This window comes from Panthera onca, chromosome X (assembly GCF_046562875.1).
Source record: "Panthera onca isolate mPanOnc1 chromosome X, mPanOnc1 haplotype 2, whole genome shotgun sequence".
NCBI classification, from domain to species: Eukaryota; Metazoa; Chordata; class Mammalia; order Carnivora; family Felidae; genus Panthera; species Panthera onca.
In genome coordinates, this window is record NC_138357.1 from 58,852,456 (window position 1) to 58,866,645 (window position 14,190).

Consider the following 14,190-nt stretch of genomic DNA (forward strand, 5'->3'; position numbering starts at 1 on the left):
TATATCTACTTGGTTGAGGGTTTTTATCAAGAATGGATGCTGTATTTTGTCAAATGCTTTTTCTGCATCTATTGAATCATATGGTTCTTACCCTTTATTTTATTAATACAGTATATCACACTGTGTAGCCCAGGAATAAATCCCAGATGATCGTGGTGAATGATTCTTCTAATGTACTGTTGGGATTCAATTTGATAGTATCTTGTTGAAAAATGCTGCATCCATGTTCATCAGGGGTATTAGCCTGTAAATCTCCTTTTCAGCAGGGACTTTGTCTCATTTTGGAATCAGGGTAATGCTGACCTGGATAGAATGAGTTTTGACATTTTCCTTCTATTTTTTGGAATAGTTTGACAAAAACAGGTATTAACTCTTCCGTAAATGTCGGGTAGAATTACCCAGGGAAGCCATCTGGCCCTGGGCTTTTGTCTGCTGGGAGATTTTTTATTATGGATTCAATTTCTTTCCTGGCTGTGGATCTGTTCAAATTTTCTATTTCTTCCAACTTCAGTTTTTGTAGTTTGTTATGTTTCTAGGAATTTATCCATTTCTTCAGGGCTGCCCACTTTGTTGGCATATAATTTTTCATAATATCCTCATAATTACTTGTACTTCTGTGGTGTTTATTGTGATCTCTCCTCTTTCCTTCCTGATTTTATTTGGGTCCTTTCTCTTGTCTTTTTCATAAGTCTGGCTAGAGGTTTATCAATTTTATTTATTCTTTCAAAGAAGCAGCTCTTGGTTTCATTGATTTGTTCTACTGTTTTTGTTTCTATACCATTTATTTGTGCTCTAATCTTTATTGTATCTCTTCTGTTGGCTTTAGGCTTTATTTGATGTACCTTTTCTGGCTCCTTTAGGTGTAATGTTAGATTTCATGAGACTTTTCTTGTTTCTTAAGGTAGTCCTGTATTGCAATATACTTGCTTCTTAGGATTGCCTTTGCTACATCCCAAATGTTTTGGACTGTTGTTTTCATTTTCACTTGCTTCCATGTATCTTTATTTCATCTTCAATTTCCCAGTTAACCCATTCATTAATAGGATGTTATTTAATCTCTATGTATCTGTTGACTTTCCACATTTTTTTTTGTGGTTGACTTCACGTTTCACAACATTGTGGTCTGAAAATATGCATGGTATTATTTCAATCTTTTTGTACTTTTTGTGGGCTGATTTGTGACCCAGTATGTGATCTATTCTGGAGAACATCCCATGTGCACTTGAAAAGAATGTACGTTCTGCTGCTTTAAGATGAAATGTTATGAATATATATATTAAATCCATCTAGTCCAGTATGTCATTCAAAGCCATTCCTTCCTTGTTGATTTTCTGCTTAGATGTTCTGTCCATTGATGTATAGGGGTGCCAAAGTCCCCTACTATTACTGTATTATTGAGTTTCTTTATATTTGCTATTAATTTATTTATATACTTATGTGCTCCAATGTTGGGGACATTATATTTAGAACTGTTAGATCTTGTCGGATACTCCTTTTTATGATGATATAGTGTACTTCTTCATCTCTTGTTACACTCTTTAGTTTAAAATCTAGTTTGTCTGGGGGCACCTGGGTGGCTCAGTCGGTTAAGCATCCAATTTCTGCTCAGGTAATGATCTCACGGTTCGTGGGTTCGAGCCATGTGTCATGCTCAGTGCTGACAGCTCAGAGCCTGGAGCCTGCTTCAGATTCTGTGTATCCCTCTCTCTGCCCCTTCCCCACTCATACTCTCTCAAAAATAAATGGACATTTTAAAAAATAATAAAAAAATAAAATAAAATCTAGTTTGTCTGATTTAAGTATTGGTACCATGCTTTGTTTTGATGTCCAATTGTGTGATAAATATTTCTCCATCCCCTCACTGTTAATCTGTAGGTGTTTTTAGGTCTAAAATGAGTCTCTTGTAGGAAGCATATACATGGGTTGTGTTTTTGGTTTTTAAGACTTTTTTTTAATATTCATTTATTTTTGAGAGAGAAAGTGTGGGAGAAGGGCAGGGAGAGGGGCAGAGAGAATCCCAAGCAGGCTCCATGCTGTCATCAAAAAGCCAAACACAGGGCTCAAACTCAAAACCATGAGATCATGACCTGAGCTGAAATCAAGAGTCAAACGCTTAACCTACCGAGTCACCCAGGCACCCCTGCGTTTTTTTTTTTTATATCTGTTCTGATACTCTATGTGTTTTGATAAGAGCATTTAGTCCATTTATACTCAGAGTAATTATTGATAGATATGAATTTAGTGCCATTGTGTTACCTGAAATTGGTGTTTTTGACGATGTTCTCTGTTCTTTTGTAGTGGTTGCTGCTTTTGGTTTTTTATCCCCCCCACCAAAAGAGCCCCTTTAATATTTCTTATAGGACTTTTTTAGTGGTCACAAATTCCTTTTGTTTTTGTCTGGGAAACTCTATCTCTGCTTCTATTCTGAATGGCAGCCTGCCGGATAAAGTATTCTTGGCTGCATATTTTTCCCATTCAGCACACTGAATATATCATACTACTCCCTTCTGGCCTGCCAAGTTTCTCTACAAAGATATGTTGGGAACCTGATGTCTTTCTTTGTAGGTTAAGGACTTTTTCCCCTTGCTACTTTCAGGATTCTTTCCTTTCCTTATCTATGCATTTTGTGAATTTGACTATGATATATCTCGGTGATAGTCAGCTTTGTTGAATTAATCAGAGTTCTCTGTGTATCTTGGATTTTGATGCCTATTTACTTCCTCAGATTAGGGATGTTTTCAGCCAAAATTTGCTCAAATAAAGCTTCTGCCCCTTTCTCTTTTTCTTCTTCTGAGATGCCTATGATACAAATATTATTATGCTTTAAGGAGGTATTGAGTTCTATATATATTTGTAAGCCAATACCTTTCTTTCCCTCTTTATTTTGGCTTCAGTTTCTTCCCATAATTTTATCTTCTATATCACTTATTGGTTCCTCTGCTTCATCCATCCTCAATGTCTGCATAATGTCTGGCTTTGCATCTTGGTTACAGCATTTTTTTATTTCAGCCTGAGTAGTTTTTAGTTCTTTTATCTCTGCAGTAAGGAATTCACTAGTGTCTTCTATTATTTTTTCAATCCCAGCTAGTGTCCTTATGATTATTGTTTTAAAGTTTGGTTCAGACATCTTACTTGTATCTATATTGATTAAATACCTGGCTGTGACTTCCTGTTCTTTCTCTTGGGGTGAATTCCTCCATCTTGTCATTTTTGTCTGGATCACTGCTTTTTTGTATGATTGTTAAAAAAGCCTATTATAGGGACACCTGAGTGGCTCAGTTGGTTAAACATCCGACTTCAGCTCAGGTCATGGTCTCATGGTTCTTGTATTCGAGCCCCATCATTGGGCTCTGTGCTGACAGCTCAGAGCCTGGAGACTGCTTTGGGTTCCATGCCTCCCTCTCTCTCTGCCCCTCCCCCACTCGTGCTCTGTCTACATCTCTCAAAAATAAATTAAAACGTTAAAAATTTTTTAAAAAAAGAAGCTACGTCCTAGGTGTGTTTTGGTCTGCTTGTTAAAAGAAGCTAGATCCAAAAAAGGTAAAATAATAAAATTAAATTAAAATTTTTTTTAAATAAATTAAATAAATTATTCTGTATCCCATACAAAAAGATTAATAAAAGCAAAGGAAGTTAGATCCTATTTCCCCTAGGGCTTAAGCTTTGTAGCACTTTATGATCACTAGAGTTGGTACACACAAGGGGTTTGTGCTGGTTGTCTGGGGATGGGGATGGGGCCCAGATTCTCAGGCAGACTTGTCCTAGGAGAGATTTACCTGCACTTTTTCCTTACCTCTGAGGAAGCCCTCAGAGAAGAGGAAATGATCACCACTCCTGTATCCCAGGCTTCTCTCAGATCACTGCCTTCACCCTGCCTGCATCTGAGCTGTCTGCCTGCAAGCTGGCACAGCACTCCTGTGTTTTATCTCAGGCATGCAGCTGTTTTTCAAAACTCCAAATCCAAGAGATCCTAGTGACACAGACCTGTGCAGATCCTCTGGGGGAGGGTCTCACTGCACTGTGGCAGGACATCAGCTTGTCCCAGAAAACAGTCACATGACTGCATAGCAGCTCTGAGTTTATAGTAAAGAGAAGCAAGAAGCCCACACAAAGGCTTGCCACACTCACCTGGCATCCCTGTTTCTATGTTAGTGAACAGGGACACTCAATGGTGCCTGCCATGGCTTTTGTCCCTGGAGAGGCCATGCCACCTCTCCCAAATGCACTACAATAAAGGCAAGTGCTTCTCCTTGTGCAACCCTGGGGATCCTCAGGCCACCCTTCCTGCTCCTGGTTTTTTGCCCTCCTTCCCCACCAGAGCACTGCTAAGCCCACCAGAGGACACTGGCAATGGGACAGACCTCCAAGACTTCAGACTCTGCACTCCATTGCTTACAAAAACTTATGGTATTTAGCCTCTCTCCTTTTCCAAGTCAGTGGGTTTTGGCAAGAGGTTTTTGTCATGCAATCATTTGTGCGTGTTTTCACTCTTTCTCTCTCTGTCGCTCTCTCTCTTCACATTCTCCCTCATTCTCACTCCTCTGTCATGATCAGGGCTCCCTCCCCTCCTCAATGCCCACAGCTCTTTTATCCTCCAAATCAACTCTCTGCAATTCCTACCTTCCATAATGTGGCAGTTTTTCTTATCTCTAGTTGTGCAGTTTGTTCGCTCAGGCCTCCGATCTATTTCTTGGGTGATTAGAATGATTTGATATTTATCTAGCTGTTTTCAAGGGACAAGGCAAGCCTGGGTCACCCTACTCCTCCACTATCTGAATCTCCTCCTAGATGTTTGATTTAAATATAATAAATACAGTATTTATTTTGATACACCCTATAACTATTTCTTTCAACTTCCTTTTTATATTTTTTAATGTATATTTATTTTTGAGAGAGAAAGAGAGAAAGAGAGAGAGAGAGAGAGAGGGAGAGAAAGAGAGAGTCAGCAGGCAAGGGGAAGAGAGAGAGGGAGACACAGAATCTAAAGCAGGCTCCAGACTCCAAGCTGTCAGCACAGAGCCCGATGTGGGGCTTGAACTCATGAACTGCGAAATCATGACCTGAGCCAAAGTCAGATGCTTAACTGACTAAGCCACCTAGGTGCCCCTCTTTCAACTTCTAAAACGTGCTTAACATTTTCATTAAAGATATATTTTTGATGAATGGATATAACTCAAAAAAAACACTCATGGCTTTTGCATATTTATGTTATACAAAATTCACAAACTTTTGTAGGCAAATTACCTGCTCTGGTTTTACTAGATGCTTTTTCAATTCTTCTTCTTTGGCTGCATGTACACTTATAGATGCACACATCAGACCTGCAGGTATGGTTATCAGTTTTCCCATCTGAGAAAGATATATCAAAAACATATTTTTAATTGAAAACCTCCTCATTTTCCATTTCCTGATAAATTTGGTATCCTAGAACACTAATGGGTTTCATTTGAAATAGTAAAAACTCAAGCACTCCAAATTGCTTCATACATTTTTAGAATATAATTCCTAAAATTCTCTTACCATACTAGATGGTAAAATATTATTTTTATTAATTTTTAAACTGTGTACTTCATGTAGAATATATCAATAAAATAATTATTAATAAGTGAATACAAAATTTGAGTGATGAAGTAGAAAAGATCATGGTATTCATTCAGTCTACAAATAAGTGTCAGACCATGCTCAGGAAATACTATCAGACCACACCCTCCATGCTTAGGATATTATCAGTAAAAAAAAAAAAAACAAAGATTCTTGCTCTTATGGAGCTGACATTCTAGTGGAGCACAAACAGGCAATAAACACAATAAATAAATGATATATTACAAAATGATAAATTCTATGGAGAAAGTAAAAGACTAGGGTGATAAGGAGTACTAGGTGATTCAAGCTGTATCTTGAAATACAACTTATATTATTTATAAAAGTAATTTCTTACTATTACAAATCCTTTTTCCTAACTTCTCAACACATTGCTCTTTCTCTGTCTCGTGCTTAATCTAAAGCCAAAAGTGACCTCTGTTTCAGATATAGCTTGATTTGAAATAAGAATGCAGGAAAATCACTGGCTCTTAGAACAAAGTACTCCAGTGTTCATTCAGGCACCAAAATAATTCCTAAAGATTATGTGTTCAAGGCCAAATGAAAAGCTTTCCAGGGAACAAATACTGTTAAAGTTTTACATAGGAAAGGAGGTTTGATGAAATTGACAAAGGACATCCAGAGGAAAGAGGTCTCTTTTGATTACACACAAGTGAAACTGTACAAGAACTGGAACAAATACTAGCCAAAGAATTTTATGTGTTCTCTGATAACAGTGATAGTGTCTAAACTTCATTTCTAACACAGTTTTCAATATTTTCTGAGCAGAATAAGGGAAGCTACTGAAACTAGTTAGGCAACTTCTTGTTTGAGCCAGGCATAACTCTGATTTAGATTGAGACTCCAGAAACACAGGGTAAAATGAAGACTCAAAACTGATAAAGATTTGTTCACTGTTATTTTCCCTTCAAGCTTCCCTTTGGTACATATGCCAGCATCACAGAATAATTCATTTAGGCCTGCCTTCCCAAACGACATTACTTTTGATTTTTTACACTTGGTATCCACTAATGAAATAAGATTTCTACATCATATCTGTGTCATTTTTCAGCAAAAAAAAATATTAAAGCTGATGTAATCAATGATACTCTCTCCCATGCACCTGAGAAATCTTGTTAATATATCTGAAGTGATTAAAGAATGTCAATTCTTACACTTAAAAACTATTTTAAAACACCTGGTTAGACCTTATTCCTTAGATACAAAAAAACCCACCACTTTTGAAGTAAGTTAATACCTAAATATTTTTCAATACCCAAATCTTCTCAGAGTGTATTTATCTTACTTTACATAATACAGTAACATAGAACTATTTTATATAAACTATAAAATATGTTCATATTGTTTGATACTTATGATCTAGTGCTCCAGAGTCTAGATTAACTAAACTAGTGGCCTAAAAAGTTAATATATCTTGAAAAATGCCTACATAAATTTGCATTTACTACATTTTCTACTCAGTAGGGTAGGGTCAATCCACCTTTTATTTATGACACAGTGTGGTAAAATGGAAAAAACATGAGCTTAGGAGTTACACAGGCCTGGTTTTGAATTCCAGCTGTGGATCTGTCTAAATCTGGACAAGTTACTTAAGCTCTTAGAGTTATGCTGCACAATATGCTAACTATTAGCTACTTGTGATTATTTAAATTAAAATAAAGTAAGTAAAATGTTAAATTTATTTCCTTAGTCATATTAGCCCCATTTCACATGCTCAACAGTGTACTGTACAGCACAGATACACAGTAATTCCATCATCGAAGAAATTCCTACTGGACAGTACTATGCTCATGTCCCAGGTTATATATCTGAAAAACATGGGAATGCCTTTCTTTTTATGGTAATCATAAACATTATATGTATAATGTAAAACTGGTTTGTCTTTGGTAAATGGGCAATTAATTTTTGCTCCTCAATCTTTCCTCCCTGGACGAAGATGTTAAGTGGCTGTGCTTACACTTCATTTTTCTTCTTCCATGTATTTGATGTTTATCAGGCTCTGGTTGAGAAACATAATAACAATAAAATATAGCATATTTGTTGTCTCTAAACAAAAAAGGCCAAGATTTTGGTCCAAAGAAAATAGCACATTGGCATATTCAGGCTTTTCAAAAACAGGTTATACTGATGAAGAAGGGATCCCTACCCAAAGAGAGGCAGCTGACTGCATACCACAGTGAAAAATTTAGAATAGGAATTGGCAAACTACCGCTCTTGGCTATATCTGGCCTGGTCTCTGAACTAAATTTTTTTATTAATATTTAAAGGTTTATGAAAATAAAAATAAACAAAAAACAAAGAAGGATATGTGGCCTTATGTTCTGTACAGTCTAAAAACTTACTAATCCTTTATAGAAAAAAAAGTCAATTCCTGATTTAGAAAATTAAACAAGATATTCAAAAAGTATTAGAGTTTGAGGGTAGTATGCAAACATACAAGCTAATAAAGCTGTTAAAGAGCATTAAAATTGAACAAAGCCAATCGTACTTTTCACAAGGTAAGACCTTGCATTAAAATTATTTGTAACTTCAAAATAATGATTTGTCAATTCAAAATTATAAATGACTTGTTTAAAATTAATGAGAGATAAAAACTGGCTTCCTCCAGAAGTTAACAGGTTTTAGGAAAAAATTCTATTGTAAAAGAGATTTACAAAAACCAAGACTGAAGATGAGCATCAGGATAACTCCCATATAAGACACAAACCTTCCAAACACTTCTGTAATCAAACTATAGTTGATTGTCATTATTTGCAGTAGTTGCATTTCACAAAGTAGCTGTGAACATTTATTTAAGGAATACTGAAACACTGCTCCTAGGGAAAATAAACACTTAATTTCTTGCAAGCCTCTGGTTATGATTTCATCAGCTGACCAATATGTAACCTTGATTTATATGTGTTTCCATTTAAATGTTTATTTATTTTTGAGAGAGACAGAGACAGAATGCGAGTGGGTTGGGGCAGAGAGAGAGGAAAGCACAGAATCCAAAGCAGGCTCCAGGCCCCAAGCTGCCAGCACAGAGCCTGATGCTGGGCTTGAACTCATGAGCTGTGAGATCATGACCTGAGCTGAAGTCGGACACTCAACCGACTGAGCCACCCAGGTGCCCTGATATACATGTTTCCATTTAAAAACACCTTCGTTCTAAAAAAGGATTTAAAAAAATAAAAACACCTTATTTAATACACATTGTTAACTCATTAACATTAAACTTATGGCCAACAGCACTATAACTCATTCTTAAACAAAGTATATTGAACACACATATTTTCTCTATAAGGAATATCATATTTCTTGCACTTAAAAACACAAGATAAACTTGTGCACTATGCATGAGAACTATTTTAAATACTAGCATCACCAAAAAATGTGAAAAAAATGTAAGACCAATTGGATCACAGAAGGGACACCAACCAGGTCACAATATGACAGCTGAAATAATATGGTAAAATAGTGCCTTATCCAACTTCACTTGGAACATAAACATAGGGGTTTCCTCTTCTTTACTAATAGAATTAAAATGTAAAGCTCTCTTCTATAAGAAATTGTGTTACCTATTTTGTAATAAACAGCATTAATTATAGTCTAACATAAAAACAGTCCCTAATTATTAGTTCTGCTTTAGAAATGTATCACCATGTAGCAAAGAACTTTTTTTTTTACTAAAGAGTCCTGTGAAAAGTATAAAATTTTTTCAACTTAAAAATGTAAAGTTAAAAAGGTAAGCCTTAAAAATTAAAAGGAAAATGAAATAAACCATGTAGAGACAATGAGCACAGAGAAGAACAATTCATAGTGTACCTGCAACCATGCAATTAATTGTTCATTCCTTTTTTTTAATGTTTGTTTACCTTTGGGACAGAGAGAGACAAGAATGTGAGCAGGGGAGGGGCAGAGAGACAGGGAGACACAGAATCTGAAGCAGGCTGCAGGCTCCAAGAGGTCAGCATAGAGCCCTACATGGGGCTCGAACTCATGAGCCATGAGATCATGACCCGAAGTTGTCTACCCAACCAACTGAGCCACCCAGGCACCCCTGATTGTCCATTCCTAATGGGCAATATACCCAAAGGACAGAGAGAACAGCAAAAAATACAAATGTAAAAACAACAAAAAATTTAAAACTTCTTAGCAATGTGTTTCATAATATGTTTCTAATCGTTATTGTTGGTAGTAGTGATGTCATTTTATTATGAAACTGCTAGGTGTGTTTTGTAGAATAACACAATTAGAGTATTCTGGTATTTGAAAGACTGAGATTTTTAGTAGGGGATAAATATTAATGAAGTTAAAGCAAAATCTTCCAGCTCTCAATTTAAATATGAATTATCAGTTAGCTGCCCTATACTACCTTGATACATAAGATAAAGACAGTGAAACAGACACCATAGGAATTCATTTAAAAAATTTCAAGAATTCAGAAACTCTATAGGGCAAATGACATAACCTGATTTCAATAAACAAAGCAAAATGGAGTGAAAGACTTGAGAAACTTAAAAATAATAAATTCCAATATGCGGATACTATTTGGAATGAGAATTAAAAAATGAACTTCAAAAACTTATGACAAATTCAGGGATTTTTAATGTACTCTTTTTTGTAATGTTTATTTATTTTTGAGAGAGAGTGCACAAGTGAGGGAAGGACACAGGGAGAGGGAGACAGAGGATCTGAAGTGGTCTCTGCACTGACAGCCCAATGCAGGGCTTGAACTCACAAACTGCAAGATCATGACTTGAGCTGAAGTCAGATGCTTAACTTGGCTGAGCCACTTCGACACCCCTTAAATGTACTCTTTAATAACCATTGCGAAGTTCACCCATTGCCCATCCACCTCCCATCTGGTAACCACCAGTTTGTTCTTAGTTAATGGTCTGTTTCTGGGTCTATTTTTCCTTCATTCATTTATTTCTTAAATTCCACATATGAGTAACATCAAATGGTACTTGTCTTTCTTTCTCTGACTGACTTATCTCGCTTAACATTATACACTTTAGCTCTGTTCATGTTCTTGCAAATGGCAAGGTTCCATTCTTTTCCATGGCTGAACAATATTCCACTGTGTGTGTATGTGTGTAAATATGTGTTTACATTGTATATATATATATGTGTATATAAACATATATATAACATTTACATGTATGCATTTATATATAGACATATTTTCTTTATCCATTCATCTACTGATGGACATGGGCTGTTTCCATAGTTTGCGTATTGTAATAATGCTGCAAATAAACAGAGAAGTGCATGTAACCCCTTGAATTAGTGTTTTTGTATTTTTTGTGTGAATACCCAGTAATGCAATTACTGGATCATAGGGTTACTTCTATTTTTAATGAGCTGAAAAATGAAAAACATCCATACCATTTTGCACAGTGGCTGCACCAGTTTGAATTCCCACAAAGAGTGCAAGAGGGTTCCTTTATCTCCACACCCTCACTAACCTTTCTTATGTCTTGGATTTTACCCCCTCTGACAAGTGTGAGGTGATAACTCATTGTAGTTTTCATTCAGGTTTCTCTGAACATCAGTGATAATGAACATCTTTTATGTGTCTGTGGGCCATCTGTATGTCTTCTTTGGAAAAATGTCTATGAATGTCTTCTGCCCATTTTAATTGGATTTTTTGTTTTTAGGGTGTTGAGCTCTTTATGTATTTTGGATACTCTTTATCCAATATGTCATTTGCAAATATCTTCTATTCCATAAGCTGCCTTTCAGTTTTGATGTTTCCTTCACTATGCAAAAGATTTTTATTTTGATGAAGTCACAAAAGTTTATTTTTGCTTTTGTTTCCCTTGCCTCAAGAGACAAACCTAGAAAGAAGTTGCTCTAGCCGATGTCAAAGCCTGTGTTCTCTTCTAGGATTTTTATAGTTTCAGATCTTACATTTAGGTTGTTAATCCATTTTTAATTTGTTTTTGTGTGTGATATAAGAAAGTGGTCCAACACTTGTGCGTGTTGCCATCCAGTTTTCCCAACACATTTGTTGAAAAGAATGTCTTTCTCCAATTGGATATTCCTTCCTGCTTTGTCAAAGATTAATTAACCATGTATTTGTGGGTTCATTTCTGGATTTCCTTTCTATTCCATTGTCTGTGTCTATTTTTATGCCACTACCATACTATTTTGACCATTAAAACACTGTAATATATCCTGAAGACTACAAGTGTGATGCTTCCAACTTTGCTTCTCTTTTTCAAGACTGCTTTGGCTATTCAGTGTCTTTTCTGAGTTCAAACAAATTTTAGGATTATTTGTTCTAGGTTTGTGAAAAATGCTGGTGGTAGTTTGATAGGGATTGCATTAAATGTACAGATTGCTTTGGCTAGTATAGACATTTTAACAATATTTGTTCTTTCAGTCCATGAGCATGGAATGTCTTCCCATTTCTCCGTGTCCTTCAATTTCTTTCTTCAGTGTTTCATAGTTTCAGAGAATAGGTCTTTCACCTCTTTAATTAAATTTATTCTAAAGTATCTTATTGTTTTTGATTCAATTGTAAATGGGATTCATTCCTTGATATCTCTTTCTGCTACTTCATTATTGATGTATAGAAATGGAACAGATTTCTATACTTTGATTTTATATCTTGCAAACTTAATGGATTCATCAGATTTAGCAGATTTTTGGTGGAGTCTATCAGGTTATTTGTATAATAACACTATGTCATCTGCAAATAGTAAAGCTTTTACTTCTTCCTTGCTGATCTGAATGCCTTTTATTTCTTTTTGCTGTCTGATTGCTATGACTAGCACTCCCAGTACTATATTCAATAACAGCGGTGAGAGTATACATTGCTGTTTTGTTCCTGATCTTTGGGGAAATGCTCTCAGTATTCTCCCCATTGAGAATGATATTAGCTGTGGGTTTTTAGTACATGGCCTTTATTATGTTGAGGTATATTCCTGTAAACCTACTTTGTTTACGGTTTTTATTATGAATGGATGTACTTCGTCAAATGATTTTTCTGCATCTATTGAAATGATCACGTGGTTCTTACCCTTTATTAATATGGTGTATCACACTGATTGATTTGCAAACATTAAATCACCCTTGCAATCCAAGAATAAATCCCACTTTATTGTGCTGAATGATTTTTTTAATGCAGATAGGAATCAATTGCTAGTACTTTGTTGAGGATTTTTAATCCATGTTTGTCAGAGATACTGACCTGCAGTTGTCTTTTTCAGTGGTGTATTTATCTGATTTTCTTATCAGGGAAATGCTGTCCTCATAGAATGAATTTGTAATTTTTCCTTTTTTCTATTTTTTGGAATATATTGAAAATAAGTATTAACTCTTCTTTACATGTTTGGTAGAATTTACCTGTGAAGCCATCTGCTCCTGGACTACTGTTTGTTGGGAGATTCTTCATTACTAATTCAATTTCTTGCTGGTGCTGTGTCTGCTCAAATTTTCTATTTGTTCTGTTTCAATTTTGGTAGTTGATATGCTTCTAGAAATTTATCCATTTCTTCTAGGTTGTCCAATTTTTTTGCCATATAGTTTTTCATAGTATTCTCTTATTATTTGTATTTCTGTGTTGTTGGTTGTTATTTCTCCACTTTCATTCATGGTTTTATTTATCTGGATCCTTTACCTTTACTTTTTGATAAACCTGGCTAGGGGGTTATCAATTTAATTAATTTTTTCAAAGAACGGGTTCCTGGTTTCATTGACTTGTTCTATTGTTTTCTCAGTTTCTGTATCATTTATTTCTGCTCTAATCTTTATTATTTCCCTCCTTCTACTGGCCTTAGGCTTTATTTGTTGTTCTTCTACAAGTTCCTTTAGGTGTAGGTAAGGTTGTTTACCTGAGATTGTTCCTGTTTCTTTACATTGGCCTATATTACTGATACTTCCCTTAGCACCACTTGTTGCTGCATCCTAAACATTTTGGTAGTTGTGTTTTCATTTTCATTTGTTCCCATATTTTTTTTTCTTCTTTTATTTCCTGGTTGACTCATTCATTCTTTAGTAGTATGTTATTTAACCTCCAAATATTTGTGTTCTTTCCAAGTTATTTCTTGTTGTTGACTTCTAGTTTCATAACATTGTGGTCAAAAAAGGTACATGGCATGATTTCAATCTTCCTGTATTTGTTGAGTCCATTTTTGTGACATAATATGTGGTATATTCTGGAAAATGTTCCATATGCACTAGAAAAGAATGTGCATTCCACTATCTTAAGATGGAAGTTCTGAATATGTCTGTCTAGTCCATCTGGTCCAGTACGATACTCAAAGCCATAGTTTCCTTGTTGATTTTCTATTTGTAGGACCTGTCCATTGTTGTAAGTGGGGTGTTAAAGTCCCACATTATCTGTTATTATATTACTATCAATTAGTTCCTTACCTTTTGTTATTAATCACTGTATGTATTTAAGTGCTCCCATCTTGGATGCATACGTATTTACAATTGTTCTATATTCCTGTTGGACTGTCGCCATTATTATTATAGAGAGCCATTATTGTGTCTTGTTATAATCTTTGCTTAAAGTCGAGTTTGTCCTATATAAATATTACAATTGTGGCTTTCTTTTGACGTCCATTTGCATGATAAATATTTCTTCATCCCCCG

General features: G+C 35.4%; 1 protein-coding gene across 3 annotated transcripts in view; it reads right to left on the minus strand.

The window, feature by feature from the left end:
- Positions 1 to 14,190, minus strand: part of APOOL (apolipoprotein O like) — a 122,988-nt gene that overhangs the window by 84,000 nt on the left and 24,798 nt on the right. For 2 of the 3 annotated variants that reach the window (XM_081793014.1, XM_081793013.1), the window contains exon 2: positions 5,245 to 5,349. The exons of the other annotated variant lie outside the window; for it this stretch is intronic. In XM_081793014.1, coding sequence (XP_081649140.1) covers positions 5,245 to 5,349 — 105 coding nt within the window. The remainder of the gene's footprint in view (positions 1 to 5,244; positions 5,350 to 14,190) is intronic. 3 annotated transcript variants of the gene reach the window in all.